Source organism: Thamnophis elegans, chromosome Z (assembly GCF_009769535.1).
Source record: "Thamnophis elegans isolate rThaEle1 chromosome Z, rThaEle1.pri, whole genome shotgun sequence".
Lineage (NCBI taxonomy): Eukaryota > Metazoa > Chordata > Lepidosauria > Squamata > Colubridae > Thamnophis > Thamnophis elegans.
In genome coordinates, this window is record NC_045558.1 from 113,097,933 (window position 1) to 113,112,913 (window position 14,981).

Genomic DNA, 14,981 nt, shown 5'->3' on the forward strand with positions numbered 1-14,981 from the left:
CTAAAACTGTATTAAGTCAATGACTACCTATACCACTGATGGCAAACCTTTTCGGCACCAACTGCTTAAACCGGAATGTGTGTGTGTGTGTGTGTGTGTGTGTGTGTATATACACACCGGAGCACCAGAAACCCAAAGACCAGTTTGCTGGTGCAAGTTTCTGGCGTTCCAGCGCGCATGAAGATCAGCTGGCCAGTGCACATGTGCATGCCAGAAAACCAAAGACCAGGGGGCCAGCGCGTACATGTGCATCTGCCAGGTGGTCTTTGGGTCTCCAGTGCTACGGCACATCCGAAGACCAGCTGGCTGGCATGTGTGCCCACAGAGAGGGCTCTGCTTGCCACCTCTGGCACATGTGCCATAGGTTAGCCATCACGGGTTTAGGGTTTCCTGCCTAACCAGAGGGCTGGACTAGAAGACTTCCAAGGTGCCTTCCAACTCTGTTATTCTGTTCTATTTTAGATCACAGCAAGCTTTAAGACTTTGTTCCACATTGTTGAGAGAATGAAAATTTAAGTGGGCAGAGGTATAGTATCTCTGAGCTCCTTAGAAAATTGTTGGGATATATGTCGATTTGCAATGACATAAAAGCAGTATAGGTCCGTGATGACGAACCTATGGCAAACGTGCCAGAGGTGGCATGCGGTGCCCTCTCTGATGGCACGTGAGCCATCACCCCAGTTCACCTCTGCCGCACATGCGCATGTGTCTCCCACTGGCCAGCTGGCCTTCAGGTCTCTGACATGCATGCGGGGATGTGGGGGTCCATGTGTGGGGGTACATGGGGGGTCAAGTGCCCCTGCTTGGGGGTAGGGCATGCATGTATGGGAGGGGCATGCACATGCGTGGGGATGGGGCGTATGTGGCAGTTGTGCATGCATGCGGGAAGGCATGTGGGGGGGTCACATGTGCATGCACAGGGGGCACTTTGGGCACTCGGTCTGGAAAAGGTTAGCCATCACTGTTCAAGAAACTCTAATTCAGTCAACTAGGTTAGCTACTGTTAACTATGTCCCAACTATTTTAAACAAGGAAATGCTGTTATCTGCTCATTTCATCAGGAGAAGTTGTAAGGACAATACCAATAATTCACTAATAACACACTAATTGTTTATCATCTGGGATAGAAATAGGTAACAGGAGTCAAATTCCACCTGATCTGAGATGCTATTTTCCAAAACAGCATAGCCTATGCTACTCTGCCAATCTGCTTTTTTTTCTTGCCTTGAAGACAAAAATGACAGAATAAATGGGATACAGATAAGAAGTAATGCACAGTAATGTTAGCATTAATAAATATGAACGTGGGATAGAAATTTATATAAATACCAATAAATCCCAGAAAGTTCTGAGAGTTCATTTATCCGATACCTGGGGGAGGATGTATAGTTTTTGTAAGTAGCAAAGCTTGTATTATCTAAGCCCTTTGTATCCCCGATGAGTTAAATTTCCTTAACAATATAAGCCAGGAAGATCTGGATAGACGGTAGCGATCCAATTGGCCAACGACTGTTGCACTTGGTGCAAAGGAAACAAACGCAAAGCACTGGGGCATCTTCCCTGGAAGCATCCAATCACATGTAATTATCAGAAAACAATCGGTTTGCAGAAAGTGGAGTAAGACGGAAGGGGTGGTCTTAACGCCTTTTCTGGTTTCTAGGTGAAATTAGGATACTTCACGTGGCCGGAGGAGAACTCGGGAGCCAAGATCCCGGGAGAATTAGGTAAGCCTAGGGAAATGTTTTTTGGCTGGATCCTGATATATCTTAGCTTGCATTTTGGATTTTGTGGTGGGAACGACAGAATTTCTGCAGGATAAAGATGAAACAACTACTCGGATCCAGCGCGCAAGAGGTTCTTAGATTTGAGCGTGGGATTATTCTTAGTCTCCAAAATTGCCGCGCCGCTACCAGTCTTGGGCTGGCAAGCGCCGGAAAAGGCAGGGGCACATTTAAGGAGGCGGAGGGGTCCTTATTACTTCTTTTCCGCTTCTGATCCAATACAGCCTACAGTATCGAGTTTTAGAATGAACCAGAGACCAAAAGAACTTAGCACAAATTAGTCCAAAAATAGTTGGCGGGCGTTTTCTCGAACTTACATGTAAAGGTTTAATACATGTAAAGGTGGCTTATCCATAATTATTAAATATTTTATAGCAACTTCCCAGTCGCACCAAGGCTGCTGACAAGAAACATTCTTAAGGTGGAACTGAAAATGCAAAACGACGAAGAACAAAATGCAAAACCTCAGCACAAGATTTCGCAAATAGTAGTAACACGTGTAAATTATAAACGAACATCCATTACTTTTAAAAGATTGATATGATTATAATGGCAGGTAGTTACAAAGGATAAAACTAACTTTAGAATAATTAGAAATATGTTTGGCTTGCTTTTGTTGAAGACCTTTGGGTTCTATCTCTTAAGTATGGTGTGCCTTTAACTTTATTTAAAACTTATTTTAACAGTGTCTTGATAAAAGACTATTTTCTTGTGTTTACATTAATGAAGCATCTCTTCCCCCGCAGATTATTCTAGAAGCTTATATAATTATTTCTCAAATAATATTAAGGTAAAACTAGGGAGATACTTCTGTTCCCAACTCATATTTTTCCCCTATTTGTAGAAAAGGATAGTAGATAATAAATATTTACACATTTAAATATTTATTCAAACATTTAAATTCAAACATTTCAAATTTAAGAATGGTTTATATTATGGTATCAGCAAGGCAGCAAAACAAATGTTAAAAGATACATTATGTTATTCATCTGCTAAGGACTTCTGTCTTGCAAAGTTGACCCACTTTGGTTCACTCTCTAGAAAAGGAATCACATCAAGTCAGTGTTGGGTTTTCTCCATGATGATCTATGATCTATCCCTTACTTGATTCTTCAGGTCTTCCAATATGGCATCCATTTCTGCTGTAACTTAGTCCATCCACTTAGCTGTTGGATCATTCTTTTTCCTTCTACTTTTCCTACCATTAGACCCTTCTCCAGATAGCTAGCTCTTCACTTAGTCTATCCAAAGTCTGATGATCTGAGACTGGTTATTCATGCTCCAAGTAAGAATTTTGGATTGATTTGTTTGATACATTTGTTGAGGTTTTTTTTTTCTGTCCACAGTACTCTGAGGAGTTTTCTCCAACAAAGTGTTCATTCTCCAATTTGTCCCAAAGGAGCTTTTTCAAGAGACAATTGGATTTCCTTTGTTTTTTCTTGAATACTTTCGCTTGTCACCCAAGAAGTTTCTTCAGTTCTCTTGAATGAGAAGCGGAATGTCTTCAAGGAAAGTATAGTTGTCTCTTTAAAAAGCACCTTAGAGACAACAATGACCTGGATGATTGAGAAGCTCCGTAGACATGGCCCAATCTAGTTTCTAAGTCCTAACTTTTGCTTCCATAGAGTGTCATGAAAAATACCATTGCTTACCCTATTTTGATCTCTGCAGGTATAGTATAGATCATGGTATTTGAATATCTTTTTCCAAGGCCTTCATGGCTTATTCTATCAAGTGCTATCAGAAATTTATTTTATTTTCTTATGTATCACATTTTAAAACCACCCATCTCATCAAGGAATTGCTTGTTTTTATCGATGTTTGACCCTGAAAAGTAGAAATTATTTACCATTTCAATATCTTCATTGTTAATTAACTGGACCAACTTGAAGCAGAACGGGGAAAGTCTAGAGCTGCAGTTAAGGGCACATTTATTTGACTATTCTCTTCTTTGTTTTCAAGTTCATTTTCATTCTAATGTGTTAAGAGAGGGGAAATTAAAATTAATATGACTTCAGTAACAGAAAGAAAGTGAAAACTTCAAAATGCAGTCTGTAATTTATAGCCCAACTGCAACTCACAGCAGAGCCTGTGTAGTGGCTAAGGTAAGTGGCACTGCAAGATCTAGGTTGAAGTACATCCTCATCTAAGGAAATTCACAGGGTGAATCTGGGTCATCTCTCATCCCAATTTACTACACAGGATTATTGTAAAGAAAAATGTGAGTGTGGGTGTGGGAGGCAACATCCCTGAGCTCTTGAATGACAGGTGGGATATAAATTGGCCCAGGTATCATGCCCAGAAAAGAGCAATCCCGGGAATGGTAGTTTAGCAACATTTGGAAGACTGCAAACTCTATACCCCCATGATACCTCATATCAAGCTCTTATCATTTTTTTCTCTGTTCAGTCTTGCTCGATTCTCAGAAACTGCTTGGACAAGTCCCTGCAATTTTTCTTGACAATGATTTTCAGAAGTGGTTTGCCACTGCCTCTTTCCTAGGTTGATAGAAAGTGACTGACTCAAAGTCACCCAGGTGGCTTTGTGCTGAAGGCAGGACTCAAACTCATGTCTCCCCATCTCTTCCCTAATTCCTAACCATTACACAAACTGACTCTCTTTTTAAATGTATTTAAAGTTTATTTCATATAACCATATATAAGACTTTGCTGCTGTATAAGGTGCCAGTAAACAAAGGTGATTAATTACATCATTTTTCCATTTAAAATCTATGGTGGAAAACCAGTATCAGCCAACAGTTTCAATTGCAACCAGTATTGTCCAGTTTGCTAATCCCTCGCCTGCTTTGCTTGTTTGTGATTTAGCACATTGCCTACACTTAAGCAACTGTGAACTATTCTGTAAACTGTGGCTAAACAAACCATGTGATCTGACAGCACAGCTGCAGAAGAGATGCATCTGTTATAGATAAATAAACTAGAAGCAGATATTTAATACCATTATAGAGGATGGGGACCCCCTAACTCCTTGATCAAGCAAGATGGCATTCTAGTCACTTTTGTCACTAAGGACTCTCTCTCTCTTTCTGGTTACAAACACTGTATTTAGAGCAGATTAGTGGAGTTTTTCTACACTGCTATAGTTGTCTGATTGTTGTAGAATCAGTAGCAAGTATTTTCAATTCTATCCTTACAAGCAAATGATAACAAAACCAAGTTTTAAAAGGCAATCTGGCTTTGATGACCTTATGGAATATTTAATTATGGTCAGATAATGGGATTTTGTTGAAAGAATGAGATCAATGTGCCTATAGTTAAATATTCCCCCCTAAACCTTTTCTGAAATTTCTCAAGCAGGCAACTGAACATCCTTACCTTATGGAGTGAATATCCAGTGTGCACCTAAAATTGCTTGGCGTGTACTTGGCTTTGGGAAAGAAATGGCTGCTCTTGAATCAGCATTCAGTGAAGAAGCTATGGCTGACATTAATCCTGCCTTGGATAGAGAGAACTTGGCAGCAACAGGTGAGGAAGAGGAATCTACCAAAAGACCTTAAATGTAGCTTGATTGGAATTTTGAGTTAAAGGAACTGTGTGAAAGGGTTGGACTAGGACTGAGTGTCAAGGTCTTGTCTGCCCTTGGCCCAGCCTACCTTACAGGGTTGTGATGAGAAAAAGTGGGAGGAGGGAACACTTTGTACACTCCTTGAGTACCTGAACAAAAGACAGGATGTAAAATTAACAGAAATGCTGTTCTTTCAAGACTCAGGTTGGACCAGAAATGTTGATATTATTTATATAAAAAGCAAACACACAGAGACATATACATCCTGTTATCTCAGAATATATTGCAGTGCCTGACCTAATACTAGAACATTCATATTTCTTTAAGAAATGACTGAATGTATAATAGAAACATACAAATCAACTAATATTAAACACAATGTAAAAATTAATAGCCTGAAAAAGCCTGTGAAAATAACGTACATTTTGAACCCAATGTTTAACTGCACTAAGGATGTCTATGGCTGTCTATTATCTATCCATTTTGGGTCCTGCCGTGAAAAAAACTAAACTGGGATTAAACATTCCTCTGAAAGAATCCATAAAACTGGTTTGGGAATGTCATTTCAATGTGAAACGGGCTGTACACAATCAGCTTGGGTAATCCTTAAGGCCATGATAGTGAACCTATGGCACGCGTGCCACAGGTGGCACACGGAGCCATTTCTGAGGGCATGCAAGGCATTGTTCTGTCAGATCCAGTGTGCATGCGCGTGCTGGCTAGCTGATTTTTGGCCTTGATTTTCGGCCATTTTTCACCCTCCAGAGGCTTCCCGGAAGCCTCCGGATGGCGAAAAACACACAAACCAGAAGTTCGGAAATGGAACTCAGTGATTGACACCCAAGAGAACTACATACATCCCTGTGGTATCTAATTTTACCCCTCTGACTTAAAAATAAGCCGAGGTGGCGCAGTGGTTAAATGCAGCACTGCAGGCTACTGCTAGATCAGCAGTTCAGCGGTTCAAATCTCACTGGCTCAGGGTTGACTCAGCCTTCCATCCTTCCGAGGTGGGTAAAGTGAGGACCCAGATTGTTGGGGGCAATATGCTGACTCTCTGTAAACCGCTTAGAGAGGGCTGAAAGCCCTATGAAGCGGTATATAAGTCTACTGCTATTGCTATAAATAACAATGGCCGCGTTCAGATACCATTTTGAGACAAAACTTCACAATTACATAATGGCTTGATAAAGTTTATAAATTCAGTCAACATGTTCCATAAGCCAAGGAACTAAACATGATTTATGATCTTGAGGAATTCTACCATTTGGCAGCTCTCTTTTTAGGCAGGCCATAATAACATCTACCTGTTTGTCCTTTGCAGAATGTCCGGAATTCCAGTTTAATGCCAACTCTTTAACAGGACAAGTCAATTATGCATCCCAACTACACTGGGAGCATGTGTCTTACATGGTTAGGACGTTGGCTTGATGAGCAGCAAACTCATGTTCGAGACCCAAGTAATGCCTTAGGGTGGGGTGAGCTCCCGTCCTTTACTCCAGCTACTGAATGAGATATAAAAGAAGTCCCCAATTGGGCATCCCTCGGGCAACAGTGATATCACTGGCTAATACTTTCCATTTGGAATCGCCTTGGGGCCTCCAACACAAGTATGATGCAATCAGCTGCACTTTCTTAGGACTAGTTTGTTCCTCTTAATCCTTATACCCATAGCCTGAAATGTTAAAAAACCTAGGTATATATTTGGAGAGTTCTTTATTACAATACAGTTTTATTATATTCAGTCTATTAAAAATGGAGTTTGTCTAACAATTCAACTTGCAGGTTTAGACTAAGGGAAACTATAATGTCAAAAGAAGAAAAAAAAACAGGCTATCTCTCTGGTTTTTACATACAGGATAATTTTGAAGAAACATTTAGAGAAGCACATTGGAATTATTCTGGCCAGGGAGCTATACTATATGCTTGCTTGATTGTATAATTTAAGGCTTGAAATTGATGATACCCTAATTTCCTTGTTAAATGCCAGCGGTCTCAACATTTCCATTACCAAAATAACTCTATTTTCTTCAAATCATATGATGAGTGTTTTAACATATCAAGCTTTTATAGCTGCACATAAACAAGAACAAAATTTGGCAAGCTTACTTTCCAGAGCAAATTCCCCAAATGCAAGGAATGAAGTACCATATTTTTCGAATTATAAGACGCACCTTTTTCCCTCAAAAAAGAGGCTGAAAATCTGGGTGCGTCTTATACATCGAATACAGCATTATTTGCCTCCTGAAGCCCCGCCCACTTCACCAAAATGGCCATGCAAACCCTTATGGAGGCTTTCAGAGAGCTCCTGGGGCTGGGGAAATGAGAAAAAAATGGGTCATTTCCCCAGCCCCCAGCAGCACTTTATAAGCCTCTATAAGGCTATGCATGCAATTCTTTTGACAAAAAATGGGCCTGTTTCCCCCACCCCCCCAGGAGCACTCTGCAAGGCCCCCCCCCAAGGCTATTCATGCCTTTTTTTAAAAAATGGGCCTATTTCTGTGAAAAATGGGCCGTTTTGGGAGGTTTGCGGAGTGCAAAAACTTTTTTTTCCCTTTTGGAAAGCTCTTTAACTGATTGATGAGAATTACATTGATTAAGTACTGTGCCAGCAGAAACAAAGTCTTAGGTGCTGCAGATTGTCAGCGATTTCCTTCTGCAGCACATGGATAAATAAACCTGGAAACATCTACCTATCTACCTACCTACCTACTCTCTCTCTCTCTCCCTACCTACCTACTGTATATCTCTATCTATTTCTCTAACTACCTACCAACTTTTTTAAAAATTTGCCTCTTCAAAACCTTGGTGCGTCTTATACTCTGAGGCATCTTATACTCCGAAAAATACAGTAGATGTTTGTTTCTCCTACAATTAAAGTACATTTTTAAAAGGTAAGGTCAGTTTTATGCCTAATGTGCTCTCAAAGGCTCCAGGTTTTATTTTCAGTGTTTTTAATTTTTGCAGATAATGAAGGTTTGGCGACTGATCAGCTGACAACTACAGAGAAAGTAGCATTGAAGAATTCAGTAAATGCAGAAGCAGTTTGGGAATATCCATGGCAGTCAGACAAAGTTGTGACCAATCTTTCAGTACCCCACCAGGATGGAAACATTTCTGTAAAAAATGAAGAAGCAAATAGCCAAAGTTCAAAGCAAATTAATAACCACGACAACCAAAACAAAAATCTGTACTTTTGTGATGTAAGGCTTAAGAAGGACTTTCAGCAACCATCTCTATTTGCCCAACATAAAAATGTGTTCTGTCCAAGTAAAGTGCTCATGCAGAACAAGCAACTTAATTGGGATCAATTGGAAATTGGCAGCCCATTGGTGCCAGACCAGAACAGACAAACTAAAAATTGTTCAATAGGTGATCAATGTGGAGAAAATAACCAAAGTCTATCCTACCTTTCCCAATATTGTAAAAATATTCTTCTAAAGGAAAACTCGGCTTGGCAGCATCAAAACTCCCAATCAGAAGCAAGCAGTCTGATATCAGAAGCATGCAATCAAAGCACTTTAGTACCTGTTCCTCTTCGGGCAGAGAATATAATAGAATATATTGATGAAGCAGTTGGTCCAAATCCAATACAAGTGACAGACCAGAAAACTGAGACTAAACATCTTCATATTTGTGACCAGTGTGGAAAAGAATACGAGTGGCTTTCGGAGCTTATCCAGCATCAGCTATTTTTTGGAGGAGAAGCAGATAGACAGTGCCAGCTTCATATGGAAGGTAGAAATCCAAGTCATTTAGCACCTGTCCCTATTCTCTTCCAGGGAAACAATATGTGTGCAACCTTTTGGGAAACTTTACAACAAAAGTCAAGGGATCATAATACTCATGCCAAGATTGGAAAGGATTTCTGCAGGTTCTCTCTACCCAAGAGGCATACACTACCTAGGGAGGAACTGACTAGACAGAATGAGTCAAAAATAAATAAATCTAGTACCTTATCATTTGTCCCCCTTGTGAGAAGAAATACATTTGCAGACTCTTGTGAAATGTCTAACGTAAATTCAATGCTTACATGTTCTTACACAGGGAAACAACACAGTGACCAATGTGGAAGATGCTATCACTGTCTTTGTGCTCAACAGCATCTTGATAATTTTGAATTGAAATCAGATACAGATGAACTGTTCAATTTGGGAGCATACTGTCCAAAAAGTTTAGTGCCCATTCCTTCGTTAGCAGAGAAAATATTCAGTGAAAACTCAAAAATCCCCATAGAACAAAAGAACTATGCTAAGAATCTGAACACATTTAACTGTGATAAGAACGATTTCCAGCGTCATTTGTTGACCAAACATCATCTACATGTTCCCTTGGGAGGGGAAGCAGACATACTGGACCAACTTAAAATACAAGCAGGCAGTTTAAGTCGATTTCAAATAGAAAGAAAAATTATAGAATCTTCTGAATCAGTTAAACCTCAATCAAATCTCACAACAAACCAAGGTTTCCAAATTAAGACGGAATGTGAGAAGGATTTCCAATGGTCCTCTGCCCTGACTCAACATCAAGTTGTGAACTCTGGGAAAGTTAATTGGAAACAATGCCCATCAAAGGTAGATGATCAAAATGATTCATCACCTGATCTCATGGATCTTGACCAACCTGCCCATCTGAAGACAAACCAATTGACTGAGAAACACAAACCCTATGCGTGTGGTCACTGTGGTAAAAGCTTCAAGTGGCCTTCTGGCCTTGTTCGACATGAACAGACTCATTATAGAACAAAACTAATAAAAGGCAAGTGCACTAAGCTCAACAAATCATATATTTGTGGACACTGTGGGAAAACTTTCCAGTGGCCTGAGCTTGTCCAACATAAATACATGCATTCTAGAAAAAAATTACTGCGAGCCAAGGACACCAAACCCAACAAATACTACACACGTAGCCAATGTGGAAGGAGCTTCCAGTCGCTTTCTCAACTTGCCCAACATGAACACACTCATTCCAGAAGTAAATTAGTGAGCAGAAAGCTCAAGCCCAAACCCCATATCTGTAATCAGTGTGGAAAAGGCTTCACGTGGCCTTCTGACCTTGCCCGACATCAACAGACTCATTCTAAAAAAATAATATTGAAAGGCAAGGGCATCAAACTCAAGAAATACTACACCTGCAGTCAATGTACAAAGAGTTTCCAGAGGCCTTCTCAACTTGCCCAACATGAACACACTCATTCCAGAAGTAAATTAGTGAGGAGCAAGCTTAAGCTCAAATCCCATATCTGTAATCACTGTGGAAAAGGCTTCACATGGCCTTCTGACCTTGCCCGACATCAACAGACTCATTCTAAAACAATAATATTGAAAGGCAAGGGCATCAAACCCAAGAAATATTACACACGTAGTCAATGTACAAAGAGTTTCCAGAGGCCTTTTCAATTTACCCAACATGAACACACTCATTCCAGAAATAAATTAGTGAGCAGCAAGCTCAAGCTCAATAAATCCTGCATCTGTGATCAGTGTGGAAAAAGCTTCAAGTGGCCTTCTGACCTTGCCCGTCATCAACAGACTCACTCTAAAAAAATAATATTGAAAGGCAAGGATATCAAACTCAAGAAATACCACACATGTAGTCAATGTACAAAGAGTTTCCAGAGGCCTTCTCAACTTGCCCAACATGAACACACTCATTCCAGAAGTAAATTAGCAGAAAGCTCAAGCCCAAACCCTATATCTGTAATCAGTGTGGAAAAGGCTTCATGTGGCCTTCTGACCTTTCTCGACATCAACAGACTCATTCTAAAACAATATTGAAAGGCAAAGGCATCAAACTCAAGAAATACTACACCTGTAGTCAATGTACAAAGAGTTTCCAGAGGCCTTTTCAACTTGCCCAACATGAACACACTCATTCCGGAAGTAAATTAGTGAGTAGAAAGCTCAAGCTCAATAAATCCTGCATCTGTGAACAGACTCACTCTAAAAAAATAATATTGAAAGGCAAGGACACCAAACCCAACAAATACTACACATGTAGTCAATGTACAAAGAGTTTCCAGAGGCCTTCTCAACTTGCCCAACATGAACACATTCATTCCAGAAGTAAATTAGTGAGCAGCAAGCTCAAGCGCAAACCCCATATCTGTAATCAGTGTGGAAAAGGCTTCATGTGGCCTTCTGACTTTGCCCGACATCAACAGACTCATTCTAAAACAATATTGAAAGGCAAGGGAAAGAAACTCAAGAAATACTACAACTGTAGTCAATGTACAAAGAGTTTCCAGAGGCCTTCTCTACTTGCCCAACATGAACACACTCCTTCCAGAAGAAAATTAGCAACAAGCTCAAGCTCAACAAATGCCATATCTGTAATCAGTGTGGAAAAGGCTTCACATGGCCTTGAGACCTTGCCCGACATCAACAGACTCATTTTAGAAAAATAATTTTGAGAGGCAAGGGCATCAAACTCAACAAATACTACACATGCAGTCAATGTAGAAAGAGTTTCCAGAAGCCTTCTCAACTTGCCCGACATGAACAAATTCATTCAAGAAGTAAATTAGTGAGAGGCAAGTATACCAAGCTCAACAAATCCTATATATGATCAGTGTGGAAAAGGCTTCACATGGCCTTCTGACCTTGCCAGACATGAATGCACTCATTTTAGAGTAATGTCACACAGAAATAAACTCATGAAGCTTCAAAAGCTTTTTGCGTGGTGTGGAAAGAACTTCCAGGGGTTTGTCTCCCATTGTTCAACTTAAATGCTCTTATTCATGGAAAATAATGACTAGAAGCAAACGCACCAAGCTCAGGAAGCTGCACACCTGTTATGGAAGTGGAAAAAGCATCCAGTGGCCTAAACCTGTTGAATATCAGTGTGTTCATTCCAGAAAAAAAATTAAGGCAGAAATGTATCAAACTCAAGAAATTACACAGTAAAGTTACAATTACATTGGGAAACTCAAGAGGTAGCATTACCTTGTCCAGCATATCCATGTTTATTCCAAAATAAAATTAATAAAAGGCAAATGTACCAAAGCTTCTGGTGTCCTGTTTTTTCCAGACATGAAAAGATTCACTCCTAAAGAAATGTTAGCCAGTGACAAATATATTAAGCTCGAGAAATTCTCTTTGTCTTCTGTATGAAAAAAGTCTCCAGTAACTGCCTGAAGCTTTCTAACAATAAATCTGTCAAGATTCATTCCAGGAAAAAGTAATAATGGGTTTAGCCTGCCCATTTGTCCCAGCAGAAGGACTTACTGCAGACCCTGTCAAGGAAATTTGGCTGGTAGAGTTGAGGAGAGCCTTTTCTATTGTGGTTCCCACCCTGTGAAATAATCTATTGCCAGTGAGATCTACCCCTATACTCTGGCCTTCCAGAAAGGCCTTAAAACCTGGTTTTGCCAGCTACAGTATTGGGGATTCTCTTTGGTGGAGAAGATTGACCCAGTAAGAAGAATACCTCATATCCTTGGTTTTAGTTCTTATATAAGTCATTTAATTTTTAAATTTTATTTTTTAAAGAAATATTTTTCAGAAAATATATTAATTTTTAAATCTTAATTTTAAAGAGCCATGGTGGCATAGTACTGCAGGCTAATTCAGCTCACTGTCAGGAGTTATGTCCTCCGTGACTCAAGGTTGACTCAGCCTTCCATCCTTCCGAGCTTGGTAAAATGAGGACCCAAATTGATGGAGGCAGTATGCTGACTCTGTTAACCACTTAGAGAGGGCTGTAAAGCACTATGAAGCGGTTTATAAGTTTTAAGTGCTATTGCTTTTGCTAATTTTAACTCTTTTATGTCTTATCTTTGTTGTTTTATAAGCTGCCCTCTCATACTTTTGTTGAGATGGGCAGCATATACATTTATTAAACAAGGCACAAATACCTCAAACTCAAGAAAAAACCACATAGTTGCTATGGAAAAAGCATTCTATTGGCATCCTGGCCTTGTCTAATAGAAGTGCAGTCCTTAAGTACGTCTTTTGACTGCTATTTGGTTAAACATATTCATGGGGTGCAGATTTAAATTATGCCATTTGTTGGTATTCATTCATGTTTTGTTCAGCTACTGAAGCACCAAAAAGCTGATAAGAAAAGCGATGAAGTAGAAGAGAAAGAAGGTAGCCGAATAACAAAAATGCATATGGGAAATGATCTCTGTCTCCTGTCTTTCCATAACAACTTCTGGACAGCACTGCAAAGCTTATGCTCATATAACAATTTGTGAATGAGGAGGATGTCGTACTTACAAAGCTGAGCTTTGTAATCTTCCTCTTCCAAATAGGATTTATAAAATTAAATTCACAGAAATTGCTTCTGATTTCTCTCTGATAGGAAAGCAGGTACTGTATTATCTACTTTTTGTGTTAACTTCATAACCAGGATCAAGTTTGAAATCTATACTGAATTCTTTTGAACAAGTCAAAATTAAATCTGATCCTAAGTGTCACAAGTGGAAGGATCCAACAAATGTTAAGAAGGATGATGCTTCAGTCATCACTACCTGGTTAAGCCTAATTTTTGGCCAAAGAATTCGAAATGGCCTCATTGCTCAAGTTGATAGGTTCACCTAGCATTCCAATTTGTGGGAAGAGCAAGCTTCCTGCTTAACCCAGATGATCCAATGCTCCTTCAGTGATTGAGTATCTGTGCAACCACTGGATAGAGAACCATAATTCCAGGTATAAAAAACAGGTGATCTAGCATTTCTACTATCCAGGCATCATTAGCTTTATAAACTCTTAGCATTTTTCCATGCAGTTTTCATATCTGCACATGCATTCATGGTTCATATACCACACTTTTCCTGTTAATTCTTCACAAGAGTCAAGATCAGTAAAAAAGATATACAAATACTTGTATTTGCAGATCCTGTACTCTAGATGGGGAGTATCAAAACTGTGTTTCAGAAACCAACCCATAAACTTGGAGAATGAACCTTCACTTAATTTTCACCCTCAGATTATCAAAATTCCCAGCACATTTAGAGAGCATCAGATTGAGCAGACTATTGTAGTAGCAGATTGCATCTATTACTTTAGAAATAAATTGATTTCTAGTAAGAATAATGACATTTGGTTGTATCTCGGTATGGTATGTTTCAAAATGGATTGCAGGTAAATCAGGCTTTTTCAGAAAAAGTAGGATAGTTCAGAAATACAACTTACTATTCAGCATTAGAAGGAAGTATGTTTTGGAATGCCTTTGTAAAATCCCAGTTTTGAATGGAAGTTCTCCACTAAATAGTCTTGCCAGAACTTAAAACTCACTTTTAAAAAGGTCAACACTCTATGATATGGTGATCATGAAGAATTTTACTGACATAGGCATCACATCGTGCATTGCATCACTGAGCTGCCTGTTACTCCCACTTCAAAAAGAAATATCTTCTTTCCACAAAGTTTCATTTCTTGATAGGGAATTGAAAGTTTACATTAATAATGACATCATAGGCAAACTACAAGGTCATAATCAAGATTCAAATTATATGTGTAGGTGCCTTCAGGCAATGTATAAAGAGGACTTAATGGGGGCTTTCTGCAACATAAGAAAAACTCTGCTAATGGCTACAGTAACAGGAAAATAGGTCAAAGGCGGTGAGAATTAAGCTTTGGTATTTGATTAAACTAGCTATTCAAATTTAGCGACATTAAAATGTGTGGACTTCAACTCCCAGAATTTTCTAGCCAGCCATGGTTGGAGCCA

General features: G+C 39.5%; 2 protein-coding genes across 2 annotated transcripts in view; both read left to right on the forward strand.

Annotated features, from left to right (window-relative positions):
* ZNF219 (zinc finger protein 219) overlaps window positions 1-3,234 on the forward strand; it is a 29,487-nt gene extending 26,253 nt beyond the window's left edge. Inside the window, exon 7 of the transcript XR_004256851.1 lies at window positions 1,661-3,234. The gene's annotated coding sequence lies outside the window, so the exon portion shown is untranslated. The remainder of the gene's footprint in view (window positions 1-1,660) is intronic.
* A 61-nt stretch (window positions 3,235-3,295) lies between these two features.
* Window positions 3,296-12,310, forward strand: LOC116520851 (zinc finger protein 615-like). The gene is made up of 2 exons (XM_032235264.1): window positions 3,296-5,266; window positions 8,274-12,310. The coding sequence occupies exons 1-2, from the start codon at window positions 5,182-5,184 to the stop codon at window positions 11,081-11,083; spliced, it is 2,895 nt and encodes a 964-aa protein (XP_032091155.1). The 5' UTR covers window positions 3,296-5,181; the 3' UTR covers window positions 11,084-12,310.
* Window positions 12,311-14,981: the final 2,671 nt, after the last annotated feature.